The sequence below is a fragment of the Drosophila kikkawai genome, chromosome 2R (assembly GCF_030179895.1).
Source record: "Drosophila kikkawai strain 14028-0561.14 chromosome 2R, DkikHiC1v2, whole genome shotgun sequence".
Classification (NCBI taxonomy): Eukaryota; Metazoa; Arthropoda; class Insecta; order Diptera; family Drosophilidae; genus Drosophila; species Drosophila kikkawai.
In genome coordinates, this window is record NC_091729.1 from 4,904,478 (window position 1) to 4,918,404 (window position 13,927).

Genomic DNA, 13,927 nt, shown 5'->3' on the forward strand with positions numbered 1-13,927 from the left:
TTGCTTTTATGATGATGTAATTGGCAAAGAGAGTTTGACGAGGAAAAGTTTTGGTTTTAGAGCAGGCCACAATAACAACACAGGCGGATAGCGTTAAACATATTTATTTATTGTTTGCTTCCGAATCGATGCGAATATATATAGCGGCGTCAGCAGTGCGTAAGCTTAAAAACTTTGTCTTTTTCCCTCGATCTTGTCCAAAACTAAAGTCGCGTCCCTTCTAGAGATCGTACATGACATTTTTTACATTTATATCGGTGCATCGATAAAGTCTACCGATAGTTATACAAGGGAAATTAAAAATTAAATTAAACTTAAATTATGGCGGCAACATTCCCCCCTTCGTAATTGATCCCAGGGCGGTCAGTTACCATCTCCTTCGCCGACATCTAGAACCGCAATCTTGGTAGCTGGTCGATCGAGAATTCCATGCTGCGTTTTAATAGTGGCTCGACGAACTTGGCCATCCTTGGCCGGAATAGTGTTGGTTACGCGTCCCTTAAGCCAAAGATTTCTGGGCAAGTTCTCGTCGACGATGATGACTATGCTTCCAACTGATATCGGCGGGCACTTCTCAAACCACTTGGTTCTTCTAGTGAGCATCGGTGTAAACTCCTTCACCCAACGTTGCCAGAAACGATCTCCAAAACGTTTTACCTCGTTCCATTGACGTCTCAAATTCAAATGCTCCAGGTTGATCGGTTTGTAGCCATTCGACGATCCCATTAACAGGTGGTTTGGAGTGAGCGCGGAATCGTCTTCAGAGTCCAGGCTGACGAAGGTTAACGGACGTGAGTTAATGATGAACTGTGCCTCCATTAGAGCACTTCTCAGGCTTTCGTCGTTGAATGAATAGTTTGGACAGATGTGTTTTAGTACTGTCTTGGTAGTGCGAACCAATCTTTCCCATGCTCCGCCCATGTGGGGGGCACCTGGAGGGTTAAATCGCCATTTAATGCCGTCGAACTTTACGGCTATTTTGTCGAAGTCGATTTTGATTAACTCCTCTCGCACTGCTTTTTCAGTAGCCTTGAAATTGGTGCCATTATCGGAATAAATTTCTCTCGGGGTACCGCGAAGTGCCATAAGATTTGTCAGGCACATCACACAGGAGCTTGTATCGAGACTGTGGGCGATCTCCAAGTGAACTGCACGCAAGGTCAGGCAAGTGAATAGCGCAACCCATCTCTTCTCTTTGCGCCTTCCAACGTTGACAAGAATTGGCCCAAAATAATCAACTCCAGTGAAGGTGAACGGTTTTTCAAAACTTCCCAACCTGGCTTTTGGAACTGCAGCCATTTGTGGAAGCTGTGGCATGGCGCTACGATTTGTGCATATTTGGCAGGCCTTTCTAACAGATTTGTGGAGTACTCTGAGCCGCAAAATATAAAATTTCGATTTTATGTCGTTTATGACGGTTTCGTGGGCGAGGTGATGATATTTCTCGTGATAAAATCGAACTAGCAGAAATGTTATTCGACTCTCCGGTGGCAAAATTATGGCGTCCGCAGAGTTTTCGATGGCGTTCACTCTTCCTTTTGTGCGAAGTATTTCCTTGTCGTCGAGATATGCGTTTAATCCGGTCAATCTGCTCTTTACGCTGATTGGTTTCTGACCTTTCAATGAATTGAGCTCATCTGCGAACTCGAGTCCCTGCGCTTCTTTGTATAGCAGATTCTGTGCTTCTTCGACGTGAACTGTAGTTACAACGCCTGGCATGTCGGTCCTGTTGCATTTAGCTCGCAGTCGATGGATATACAGAAACATGACTGCAACGGCTCTGTAAAGGCCGCACCAATCTGAAAAATATTCGATGTCGAGTTGGACTTTGGCCGCTTTACGAGTTGTAAAGATGTGTTTACGTAACTCAGTTGTATCGACCTCCGCTGGCTTGGAGGGAATCGTTGGCCAAGAATTAGGTTCGTTTTTTAAGAATTCGGGTTCGTAAAGCCAAGTGTTCGTCTGAGGGTTGTTGATGACTTTTGTGGCCCCGTCCGCAACGTTGAGTTTCGACGGGATCCATCGCCATTGATCCGCTCGAGTGGTTTCCAGGATTTCGCCGATTCTGTGCATGACGAACTGTTGAAAGTGGCGAGGATCTATAACCAGCCATTGAAGAACGGTGCGTGAGTCCGACCAGAAGGTAGTACTGTCGACTTGAAGATTACGGACATTGACGACCTTTTTCGCCAGGCGTGATCCCATCACTGCTGCTTGGAGCTCCATGCGTGGAATGGACAGTGGTTTTAGTGGCGCCACTTTGCTTTTAGCGACCACCAGCATTACGTCCACCTTGTCCTTTTGCTGCACCCGCAGATAGCAGGCAGCGGAATAAGCATGCTCGCTAGCGTCCACAAACGTATGCAGGTCGATGCGGCTTGCTTCTGGTATCCCCATGGAGTAGCATCTTGGAATACTGACTGCTGCAACTTGGGACAGTAACAGCTTCCACTGTTTCCAGTCCTCCAGCAATGACTCTGGCAGCTCTTCATCGCAGTTAATATTTGCGCGCCAGATCTTCTGCAGAAGAATTTTTAGCCCAATGGTATGACACGATAGCAGACCCAGGGGGTCGAAGATAGACATCAGGACCTGGAGAACTTCTCTCTTAGTTGGGACCGCAGTATCAATAAAGACGTCTCGCTTAAGTCTTGAGAATCTGCAAACAAACTTAAAAATGTCGTTACGTGGGTCCCAGTACATACCCAAAACCTTTTCTGTAGCGCTAAACTGCACTGGCTTCTGATTTTCGGTGTCTCCGTCGTTTTTAAGATGAGAGAGGACTTCTCTGGAATTTGATGCCCAGTTGCGAATTTCAAATCCGCCTCTGGCGTGAACCTCTTTGACTTGGTTAGATATTTCGATGGCTTTTTCCTCGTCGCTCATACTGTCGATAAAGTCGTCGACGTAGTGCGCACGCTGAATCGCGTCCACGGCTAATGGGAATTGATGTTGGTGGAGTTCGGCGTTTTTGTTGCGCACGTAGTGAGCTATAAATGGTGCGCAGCTAATTCCGAAGGTCATGGCTCTCATTACGTAAGTGTTTATTTTATTCTGGCTAGCGTCGTGCCAGAGAAAGCGCTGAGCATGCATGTCCTCTTGGCGAATGTTGATTCTGTGGAACATTTCGGCAATATCGCCGCTTACAGCGACTTTTCCGACTCTAAAGGCTAGTAAGACGTCGATAAGAGGGTTCAAACAGTCCGGTCCGCTCAGCAGAAGGTCGTTGAGGCATATTCCATTCGTCTTTGCCGCCGCGTCCCAAACCAGCCTAATTTTCCCTGGCTTATTCGGGTTTAAGGCTATGAATATGGGTAAGTACCAAGTGCGATCTTCCTCTTTTCCAGCCTCCTCGTCAGTTAGTTGCCTGGCGTATCCTTTTAAAAGAAGATTTTTGATTTGGTCGTCGATTTGTGTGTACAGATCTGGCTCGCCCAGAATCCTTTTCCTCATGCATTGCAGACGCTTTAGAGCAGTAGCTCGACTTTCGGGGAGCCTTTCAAGATCGTTCCGCCATATGAGCCCGACTTCATATTTTCCAGATTTGTTCTGGCACGTCTGCTCCAGTATTTCGACTGCTCGTTTGTCCTCGCTAGACAGTAGCTTTTTAGGGGAAATTACTTCAAGGTCGAAGTGCTCCTTGACTTGATCGTGAAGCTCTTGCCAATTGCAGTCGCAGTGGTGCATGGAAACGTGGCGTTCGGAGTTTGATGATCCCTGGATGGTCCATCCTAACATGCATTTTGAAGCTATTGGATCGTTCCACTTGCCTTTGCATATCCTGCGAGGAACGGCAATTTTCCAATTGTTTGTTCCGATTAACAAAGTTGGCTGCGCAGAATAAGACTTTAGTGGCAGGTTCTTCAGGTAGCTATACTTACTGCGCAGTTGGTCTATATCAACAGTTTGTTTTGGCAGCGCGATGTTTTTTACGGTCTGAACATTGTTGAGCCAGAATCGTTTTTCTGAATTTTCCGCGGAAATCTGAATTGATGCGCGCACGGAAGTATCTTCGAATCGTGTGGTTTCCCCAGTCCATTGTAAGCATATCGGTGACGGTGAGCCTTTTATACCCATCTTGTCGAAAATTGTTGCTTCTATTAAGGTAACAGAGGATCCTTCGTCCAAAAAGGCGAAGGTGTCGAATTTTTTGTCGGCGGAATGCAGAGTTACGGGCACGATTCGGAAAAACTGGCTACCTTCTACGTCGCTTTGGTGCGTGCTTACGTGTTGTTGATTCATCGTGCTGTTGGCTGCGTTGTGAACATTCTCCGAGTGGAGTAGTGGATGATGCTTCCTTGTACAGCCGTTCACTCCGCAATCCTTCGGACGACAACTGTTTCGGTGGACCTTCAAGCAACGGAAGCAAGCCTTTCCAGCTTTTGCAACTTGCCATCTCTGCTCAACGGTGCTGGATTTGAATTGGTCGCACTGCGTTACCCAATGGTTCGTAGATTCGCATGCTATACATTTTGGATTCGGCTGCTGCTGAACTGCAGCTGCATGGCTGGAATTTATGGCGTTAGGATTCCTATCTGCGCTGCTATTGTGAGTGTTTACAGAACTTGCCCTGTAAGAAAACGGTGTAACGACTGTCGACGCAGCTTGAGCTATTTGATAGAGCCAGTCACTAAAAGCCTTAATGCAGGGAACTGTTTCGTTGCGCGGTTGCATCGCCCAGCTTAGCTTGTGATTATTTGGAAGTTTGTCCACCAACTCTTTTACAAGCATTGGGTTGTTTAGGTGCGCTTCCAGTTTGCACGCTTCTATTGTGGCGCAAATATTGCGTACTGCGAGCGCGTACTCTATTATGGCTTCCAATTTTTCCTTGGGTGGCGGGAGCTTTCTCACCCGATCGATCATCCTCTCAAGGATGTGCTCCGGTCTGCCGAAGAACATTTTCAGCGTGTCCATTACTTCCGGAACTAGACCAGGGAGCAAAAGCTTATCTTTGACCATTTCGCGTGCCCTGCCCTTCAGGCACTTTTGCAGGCGAAGCATATTTTCCACGTTGGAGAATCCCGCAGCTGAAGTACTATGCTCATAAGTACTGATGAACATTGGCCACTCCTCAGGGTCTCCGCTAAACGGAGGGAGATCCTTTGGTAGCTTGTCTTGCGGCGATTTGGGAGCTTGACGGGGACGCAGGCGTCATCTGGAGCGACCCATGTGGCGATCCGGGGAGCACGTCCATCTGAAGTAGGATTTTATATTTCTCCTCGATAAATCTTTGTTCGGAAGCTCTTTTTTCTTCCAACATGTCGAGCATTATTTGGTTTCTGTTGGCGCTTAAATTAGCGTCGAGAATACTTGGGACTTCGATGTGCTCCTCCATGTCGATGAGAGCGTCCTCCTGCTGCGCGATTTTGTTTTCGCCGGGTGGTGGCGCGGTGAAGTTGTGGGTTTATTGAGCTACCCTTGGTAAGGCACGAAGCGCAGATCCAATCTTTATCCTCGATGTCGTCGTCAACGCCGGCGCAGTGAAAATGGTACCAGCTGTTGCACGCGTCGCACTGAACCCAGTTTTCCTGAGATCCAGACGACTTTTTCTTGCAAATTCTGCACGCTTCGTTCATAATTTGAGGTTATGTGAATTTGCACGTGGCAACGGCAAATTGCATGTTCTGATTGCAATTGTATGTGTAATTCCGGGTGCTTTGACTTGCTCTGGTTGTAGATTACGAGTTGCTCACCTAACGTTAAATGTAGGGATGCGATCACAATTTCACAATGTTATGGCTAATTGGAAATCGTCGCTTCGTAAATGTACGGTTAAAAGAGCAGCCACGTCTGCACAAGAGTTTTCAAGATTTACACAAAAGTTTTTAAGAATGTAATTGGCAAAGAGAGTTTGACGAGGAAAAGTTTTGGTTTTAGAGCAGGCCACAATAACAACACAGGCGGATAGCGTTAAACATATTTATTTATTGTTTGCTTCCGAATCGATGTTAATATATATAGCGGCGTCAGCAGTGCGTAAGCTTAAAAACTTTGTCTTTTTCCCTCAATCTTGTCCAAAACTAAAGTCGCGTCCCTTCTAGAGATCGTACATGACATTTTTTACATTTATATCGGTGCATCGATAAAGTCTACCGATAGTTATACAAGGGAAATTAAAAATTAAATTAAACTTAAATTATGGCGGCAACAGATGAAATTAGCTAATTCCAGTGAACAGACAGACGGCGTAGATTTTATATTAGATTCAGGGGCGTCAGATCACATAGTAAACGACATAACTTTATTTTCTGAGTATGAGAATATAAATCCGAGTGTAGCGATTGAGATTGCAAAGCGTGGAGAATATGTGTATGCTACTGCGATAGGACTAGTTAGTCTTAACAGTTCCGGGAAAAACATTACATTACAAAATGTGCTGTATTGCAAGGTAATCCCGCACAATTTACTATCCGTGAAAAAGATGCTAGATGCTGGAATGTCCGTCGAGTTTAATCCGGATGGTATAAAAGTAATCAAAGACGGTAACTTGGCATTTGAAGGGTATTGTAAGTATAATATACCGATTGTGAAATTTTATTTAAATAGAAAAGTATATACATCCAAAAGTTTAAATGATGCAGAATATCGCTTGTGGCATGAAAGGTTAGGTCATATTAGTGTAGGAAAATTCTTAGAAGTTTAACGAAATAGCTTGTTTGAAGATGTTGAACTTATTAAAAACGTACAGCTAAATAAAAATGAAATATGTGAGGCGTGTATTAACGGAAAGCAATCTAGGCTAAAATTTGAGAAATTTAAAAACAAAGAAAATATTGATCGCCCATTGTTCGTAGTTCATTCTGACGTTTGTGGTCCGATTACGCCCTCAACTATTGATAATAAAAACTACTATGTAGTATTTATTGATCAGTTCACACATTACTGCGTGACGTATTTAATAACTTATAAATCAGATGTGTTTTTTGTATTCAAAGACTTTGTGGCAAAAAGTGAGGCTCATTTCAACTTAAAAATGGTAAATCTATATATTGATAATGGCAGGGAATACCTCTCTAATGAAATGCGTGAGTTTTGTGTAGAAAAAGGTATCAGCTATCATTTAACGGTTCCTCATACCCCACAATTAAATGGTGTGGCAGAGCGGATGATTAGAACAATCACCGAAAAAGCTCGCTCTATGATTAACTGTACTAAACTTAATAAAAGTTTTTGGGGTGAAGCTGTTTTAACAGCAACTTATTTAGTTAAGAGGTCCCCAAGTAGAGCGTTGGAAAATATAAGAAAAACACCACATGAGATGTGGCATAAAAAGAAGCCAATATTAAAGTATTTGAAAGTATTTGGATCGACTGTATACGCACTAAATAAAGTGCGTAAGCGAAAATTTGATGAGAAATCTATTAAGACTATACTTGTCGGGTATGAGCCAAATGGCTATAAATTGTGGAATGAGGAATCGAGGAAATTTATGATAGCTAGAGATGTAGTGGTGGACGAAAAAGGACAAAACTCTATGACTTTAAATGAAAATGACTCTGTGGTAAAACATAATGAAGTTAGCAGAAGTCATGATTCTCCAATTGAAGAGAATGAAGAGTTAGATTTTCCATCACAGGAAATGAATGAATCAATAGATTCTAAGTCTGGTGAAAACTTAAATGAAAATTCCACTTGTCTCGAGAATACCGATCCAGTAGTTGAAGCTGGTGATAATATACAAGAAAATGAAAATCAACAAGTCAGACGCAGTGAGAGAAATAAAGATAAACCAAAATTATCATATAGATTTTTAGAAAAATGTCTTATGAATACCCAAATATGTTTAAGTGATATTCCCAATACTTATGAGGAAATTAAATTTCGAGATGACAGAGCCTTGTGGGAGGAAGCTATTCAAGATGAACTAAATTCGCATTTTGTAAATAAAACATGGTGCTTAGTGCAAAGGCCTATGGATAAAAACATAGTAGATTGCAAGTGGGTTTTTAGTTTAAAGCAAGACGAAAATGGTAACTTACTAAAACATAAGGCAAGACTGGTAGCGAGGGGCTTCACCCAAGAATATATGATGGATTATGATGAGACCTTTGCACCTGTTGCACGAATTTCTAGTTTCAGATTTCTTTTAGAATTTTCTAATCAATATAATTTACTGATCCATCATATGGATGTGAAAACAGCATTTTTAAACGGAACTTTAAAGGATGAAATTTATATGAAGGTTCCAAAAGGTTTAAACCAGTATGATGGAAATAAAGTATGCAAACTAAATAAAGCTATTTATGGCCTTAAGCAAACTGCAAGATGCTGGTTTGAGGTTTTTGAAAATGCACTTAAAAATTTTGGATTTCAGAATCTAGATGTAGACCGATGTATATATATTTTAGATAAGGGAGATATAACTAAAAATATATATTTACTATTATATGTTGACGATGTGGTAATTGCCACCAGTAATTCCGAAAGTATGTCTAAATTTAAAACTTATCTTTCAAGTACATTTCAAATGACTGACTTATGTGAAATACGACATTTCCTGGGTATAAAAATTGATCGAAAAGATGATCAAATTTGTCTCAGTCAATCTGCATATATTAAAAACGTTTTAAGGAAATTCAATATGCAAGATTGTAATCCAGTTAGTACCCCTCTTCCAAGCAAACTAAATTATGAAGATTTTCAAGCTGAAGAATCATGTGAAGCACCATGTAGGAATTTAATTGGCTGTTTAATGTACATAATGTTGTGTACACGGCCGGACTTGAGTACATCGATAAGTATCTTAAGTCGGTATACTAATAATAATAACAAAGAATTATGGCAATGTCTTAAACGAGTTCTAAGATATTTGAAAGGAACTGTTGACTTAAAGTTATCGTTTAAAAGGAATCCTAAAGTGGATAATATTCTTATAGGATATGTCGATTCTGATTGGGCGGGAAATGAGACTGATAGGAGAAGTACTACAGGATATATATTTAAAATGTTTGGAGATTGTTCAATTTCCTGGAATACTATGAAACAAAAATCAGTTGCTGCTTCATCTACTGAAGCCGAATATATGGCCTTATTTGAGGGTGTTAGAGAAGCATTATGGCTAAAGTCATTAATAAGTGAAATTAAATTAAAATTAAATGGCCCAATAGATATTTTTGAAGACAACCAAGGTTGTATTAGTATAGCCAACAACCCTACTTGCCACAAGAGAACTAAGCACATAGATATTAAATATCATTTTACCAGGGAACAAATTGAAAACAAACTAATCTGCGTCAAGTATATTTCCACAGATTTCCAATTGGCTGATATTTTAACGAAGCCACTACCAACAGCTAGATTCACTGCACTGCGAGACCAACTGGGGCTGTTGGGGGCGGCGCTTCCTTCCTTCGGGAAAATGGGCTGGATGATGATGAAAAGAACTCCCACGGCGCAAGCGAAAAATATTCCGGAGACGAAATGAAAAGTAGCGGGGGCGTCGTGGGTAAATTCAAGATCAGCTTTATTTCGCTGCATACATGGAACTAACTCTAAGCTTAAGCAAACGGCCCGCTTACTCCGCTAAGCGAGAGCGGCAGCGGCCGATCCGAGTGTTCGGCAACGAAGCCCGAGGCCCGCGCTCGAGAGTGCGAAAGCGCTTAGCGCTGCGGGAGAGCGAGCGCGGGAGAGCAAGAGGGCGAGAGCGGGCGAGCGTTGCTACGCTGGGAGCGCTTGAGCTTTTGGACGCTCAGACGCTCGGTGGGCAGAGGGGGAACAGGGGCCTCCTGGCGTAAACATTCTCCCTCCCCTTGCAATCACTCGGGTTGCAATAAACCCGTACAGGACGATGGTATGGAGGAGCGGCTGCAGTACGCCGCGGAGTGCCGGACGAGGGCCGAGGAGCGGCTGAAGATTGCCGTGGAGACAAGGTCCGAGGAGCAGCAGTAGACTTCCGAGGCCGGGCACCGGCGCTCCGGGACCGTCGCGCCTCCTGACGCGACTGGCGCGGATCCATTGGCTGTTCGGATAGGTGCAGCAATCACCTCGCTGGTCGGAGAAATCGGCGACGGATCTTGAGCGGATGGATCTTGTTGCAGACTCGGCATCGGTAGGAACTGGAACCTCGAGTACATCTGCGCTCCAGCGCTATGGCGCTGCGTGGATGTGGAGACATGCGGTTGGCTATTACTGGCGGAATAGGACGGAGATAAAAATCGGAATTAGTAATAGAACCCTTGCGATTTGGAACACGGAATAGAGCTACAACACCACAGTTACATATAACATCGGAGTGACAGGCGACTGGTTATTGCGGGCAGACGGGCGCTTCCATCGGGAAAGGGACGACCTTCGCTATGGTCGTTGGTGTGCGAATTTGAAATATGAAGGTGCCCGCTGCTGCGAACGGGGTGCATGCCCTGGATGGTCATGCTTATGCAGGAGTGTGTGGTGGTGCTGATTGCACGTCTTGCATTGGTCACCACTGCGGCAGGTTCCCTCAGAATGTTCGTGGGCCAAGCAGTTTGAACAATAGCGGTTGTCGAGAACCGCACGGAGCCTCTTATGAGCGCTGAGCTTCAGGAACTGTTGGCATCTCCTGAGAGGGTGGAACCCGTTGCAGATTCGGCAACGGTAGGACTGCGCGCTTTGGGTACGCCTGCTTTCCAAGACAGCGGCACTGCGAATGGGACGGAATTTGTCCACCGAGCGGTTTGACTGGACGGAAATTCGTGTCGAGAACACAGACACGCCGCTCGTGGCCTCTGAAGACACTGGGCCTGAGAGCACCCATCCGAAAATCGTCTCTTGCGCCAGGAGAGAGCCGAAAATGTTATTCTTGGAGCCGCCTAGAAGCACGGACGGAAGAATGTCAGCTCCAATCAGGACGTCGATTTCGGAGCTCTCGGAGAACGTTGGATCAGCCAGCGGGACGTCAGGAAGTTCCTTCAGTAGGTCTCGTGGAATCGGATACGAGGGGAGCTTCCCGGCTAACTGCGGAAGAACATAAGCTGCAGTTTCCAGCTGCAGCCCGGGTCTGGAAGGCGCTCGGATGGCGAGAGTGCAGAGCTTGGTGGATTGGGCGGCAACTGTCTCGTTGAGCCCAGACACTCTGGTCTGAACTGGCGTAAATGGTGGGCTAATTTGACGGAACAACCTCTCCGTGATGAAGGTTGCCTCGGAACCAGAGTCGATTAAGGCTCGCGCTTGGAAATCGCGGCCTAAATGGCAAATGTTAATGAGGGCTGTGCCCAGTAGAACGGCTCTTGAGCCGGAAGCGAAGCACACTTGCACATCAGTGTGATCTTGAGCGGCGCTCGTGCCCTGTGGAGTAGGCGCCGATCGAGGCCTGGGTGGCGCCGTCGGACTTGGTGCGGTCGCGGAGGGATTATCGCGGTGCAGAAGGGTGTGGTGACGACTGCGGCACGTAAAGCAGCTATGGGCACTAGTGCAATCCCGTTGCTGGTGCCCTCTTGCAAAGCAATTCAGGCAAAACTGCTTTCTTCTGATATAGTCGGAGCGACTATTTACGTCCATCTCGAGGAACCGTGGGCACACGCTAATCGGATGGCTCTCCCTCGAACAGAGATCGCACCCTCTTGGGGCCGGAGCCACTCTGGCCTCGTAGGAATTCAGCCTGCGCACTGGGGCGCTCGCAGCCGTCGGTCTTGGCGGAACTTGCCCTGAATTGCTAGGCCTGATGTCGTCGATCGCTTCCAGAGTGCGATGCCGCTCGGTCAGGAACGAATCTAACTCGTTCCAGGTCGGAATTTCAGCCTTGTTGTGTATGGATTGCTCCCACATCGAAAGTGTGATTTTGGGAAGCTTTAAGGAAACCATATACACTAAGAGACAATCCCACGCCTCGATTTGAATGGAGGACATCTCTAAGGCTGTCAGACAACTTTGGACGGTGCTTTGCAGTTCTTTTAGAGCTGCTCCGGACTCTTGGGGGACAGCCTGAATGTTGAAAAGGATTTTCAACTGGCTGTTGACAAGTAACCGCCGATTCTCGAAGCGGTCGGTGAGGCTTTGCCACGCGGAGATGAAGCCATCATTTGTCAGAGGGGCTTTGGATACGATGGCGTGCGCATCGCCACTTGTTTTGGATAACAAGTGGAACAACTTTTCCACCGGTGTGAGGCGCGAGTTGTGAATATATATCGCGGTGAAAAGGTCTCTGAAGGTGGGCCACCGCAGATAATCGCCAGCGAAAATTTCTGTGTCCACTGGTGGCAATCGACAACCCATGGACGGGGGTGTGGGCATAGGGGCGGAAGCCGGAGTGGACTGGGCGGCGGCCTTTTCGATTATTTCTTGTAACAGGACCACACACCTCGAATAAACGGAATAGCAATAACTGTACTTGGATTCAAGCACATCTGAGGTGGCAGCGCTGTCAGCGGACACGGAAAGTAGGTCGGAGCAGTTTTCATAGCTCTGCTCCACCTTATCCCACAGGGCCCGAATCTGATCCCGATGAACCTTGCACATGGCGGGGGAAAATCGATCGGTTTCAGGGGCGCTCGGAGTGTTGATGTCAGCCTCGAAATGGCTCACACGGTCCGTTGTGGAAATTAACTTGCGGAGGGCGATATCGAGTGCGGATTGAGCCATCTTGGCTACCGACCGAGTGGATCTGGATGAGGTACTGGGGGCAGTGTCGAGTGCCTCTTGACCTTCTGCCCTTGGAGTGGCAGTGGTCGCCTTTGGCTTTACTTGATCAGGCCGAGGAGATACGGACTGGGACCCCTCCAGAGTAATTGCCGGAATCAGGGGAGTCTGTTCCTCGTCTCCCGTGGGCATCCTTGACGTCGAAAGGTCGCGAATCAGTTGGTCGCCGCAGGAAACGGACAAGTCCCGAACTCAATGGTTCGAAAACGTGACGGAAAACAAGTTTTGGAATGGGACTTGGGGTCACTTTGGCAAAGGGGCGCAATAGGAACTGCCAGAAGCCGCGGAATTGTATAACTTATGCAGTACAAAATATCCCAGAAAATTCTCCGCACTCGGAGAGGAGGACAATGTGCTCGCTTACGGTCCCACTGCCAGTGGATGCTGCGGGTGAATTCACGAATTAAATGCCGGGCTCAGGTTCTGAGAGCCTCGGGCACCACCGAGAAAAGAATTGACGAAAACTCGGGAAGGCGGAAATCACTCGAGTAAGGGCGTCGGGCGCCGACTTGGACCAGAAATAAATAAAACAACGAACGTCGACCGGAATGTCGAGGAACAAAAATTCTGTATTTAGGTGTCTCGGATGAGAAAGTTGTATCCGGCTTTGGTCGGCTCAGAACAGGACTAAACAGCGACCCACGAATGTTTGGTTTCTTCCCGCAATAAATGAATTAATCCACCAATAATTCGAAAAAAATTATTGGCCGCAAATAATTAGTTAATAATTCGGAAAATTATTGGCCGCAAAAACTCCACTAAGAATTCGAAAAATTATTGGCCGCAAATAACTAATTAATAATTCGGAAAATTATTACGGAGCCGGAAAGGTGGAATTAAAACCTTGGCTTTTGTTTGGAAGAACACGGGCACTGGGTTCTGCCGCCGGCAAAAACAACCCCAATAAAAAACACAGGTTAATTTGGAAAAGGCGGAAAAAAAGCACAGTCGTAATCGCACCCGTGAATTGATTTGCCGTTTTGTCCTAAACGTTTGTTGTTTTGTCGCGGTTTATATATATATTTTAATATATTTTATATTTTATTTTAATTTATTTTATTTGAATTTTGAAATGTTTATTTATTGGTCGTTCCTGTGTAGGAGGCGGAAAATATATTGTATGGGCATGCATGCATATGGAAATATATGTGTATGTGTAAGGCTTGTGTTTCACAGTGGAGCTTCGAGAAGTGGACTGTATTTGGATTGGCGGAATAGCACAAATTATGTGGAGAAAAAAAATTGCACACAAAAAAAAATATCGCGGCAGCGGCGAACTGTTCGGCGAACAGGGAACTCCCGAAACAATTACTTT

General features: G+C 45.5%; 2 protein-coding genes across 2 annotated transcripts; both read right to left on the reverse strand.

Moving 5' to 3' along the window:
- Positions 1-363: 363 nt before the first annotated feature.
- On the reverse strand, positions 364-5,576 carry LOC121503192 (uncharacterized). Its single transcript, XM_041777409.1, has 2 exons — positions 5,417-5,576; positions 364-5,132 (listed from the first exon to the last, which is right to left on the reverse strand). The coding sequence occupies exons 1-2, from the start codon at positions 5,574-5,576 to the stop codon at positions 364-366; spliced, it is 4,929 nt and encodes a 1,642-aa protein (XP_041633343.1).
- A 4,179-nt stretch (positions 5,577-9,755) lies between these two features.
- Positions 9,756-12,744, reverse strand: LOC138928077 (uncharacterized). Its single transcript, XM_070284360.1, has 2 exons — positions 10,406-12,744; positions 9,756-10,128 (listed from the first exon to the last, which is right to left on the reverse strand). The coding sequence occupies exons 1-2, from the start codon at positions 12,742-12,744 to the stop codon at positions 9,756-9,758; spliced, it is 2,712 nt and encodes a 903-aa protein (XP_070140461.1).
- Positions 12,745-13,927: the final 1,183 nt, after the last annotated feature.

Coding starts and splice junctions, on each gene's coding strand:
- LOC121503192 (XM_041777409.1), bottom strand. CDS start 5,576: ATGAACGAAGCGTGCAGAATTTGCAAGAAAAAGTCGTCTGGATCTCAG. Junction 5,133..5,416: donor CGCTTCGTGCCTTACCAAGG/GTAGCTCAATAA, acceptor GTCCCCGTCAAG/CTCCCAAATCGCCGCAAGAC.
- LOC138928077 (XM_070284360.1), bottom strand. CDS start 12,744: ATGCCCACGGGAGACGAGGAACAGACTCCCCTGATTCCGGCAATTACT. Junction 10,129..10,405: donor AGTGGTGACCAATGCAAGAC/GTGCAATCAGCA, acceptor CTATTCCGCCAG/TAATAGCCAACCGCATGTCT.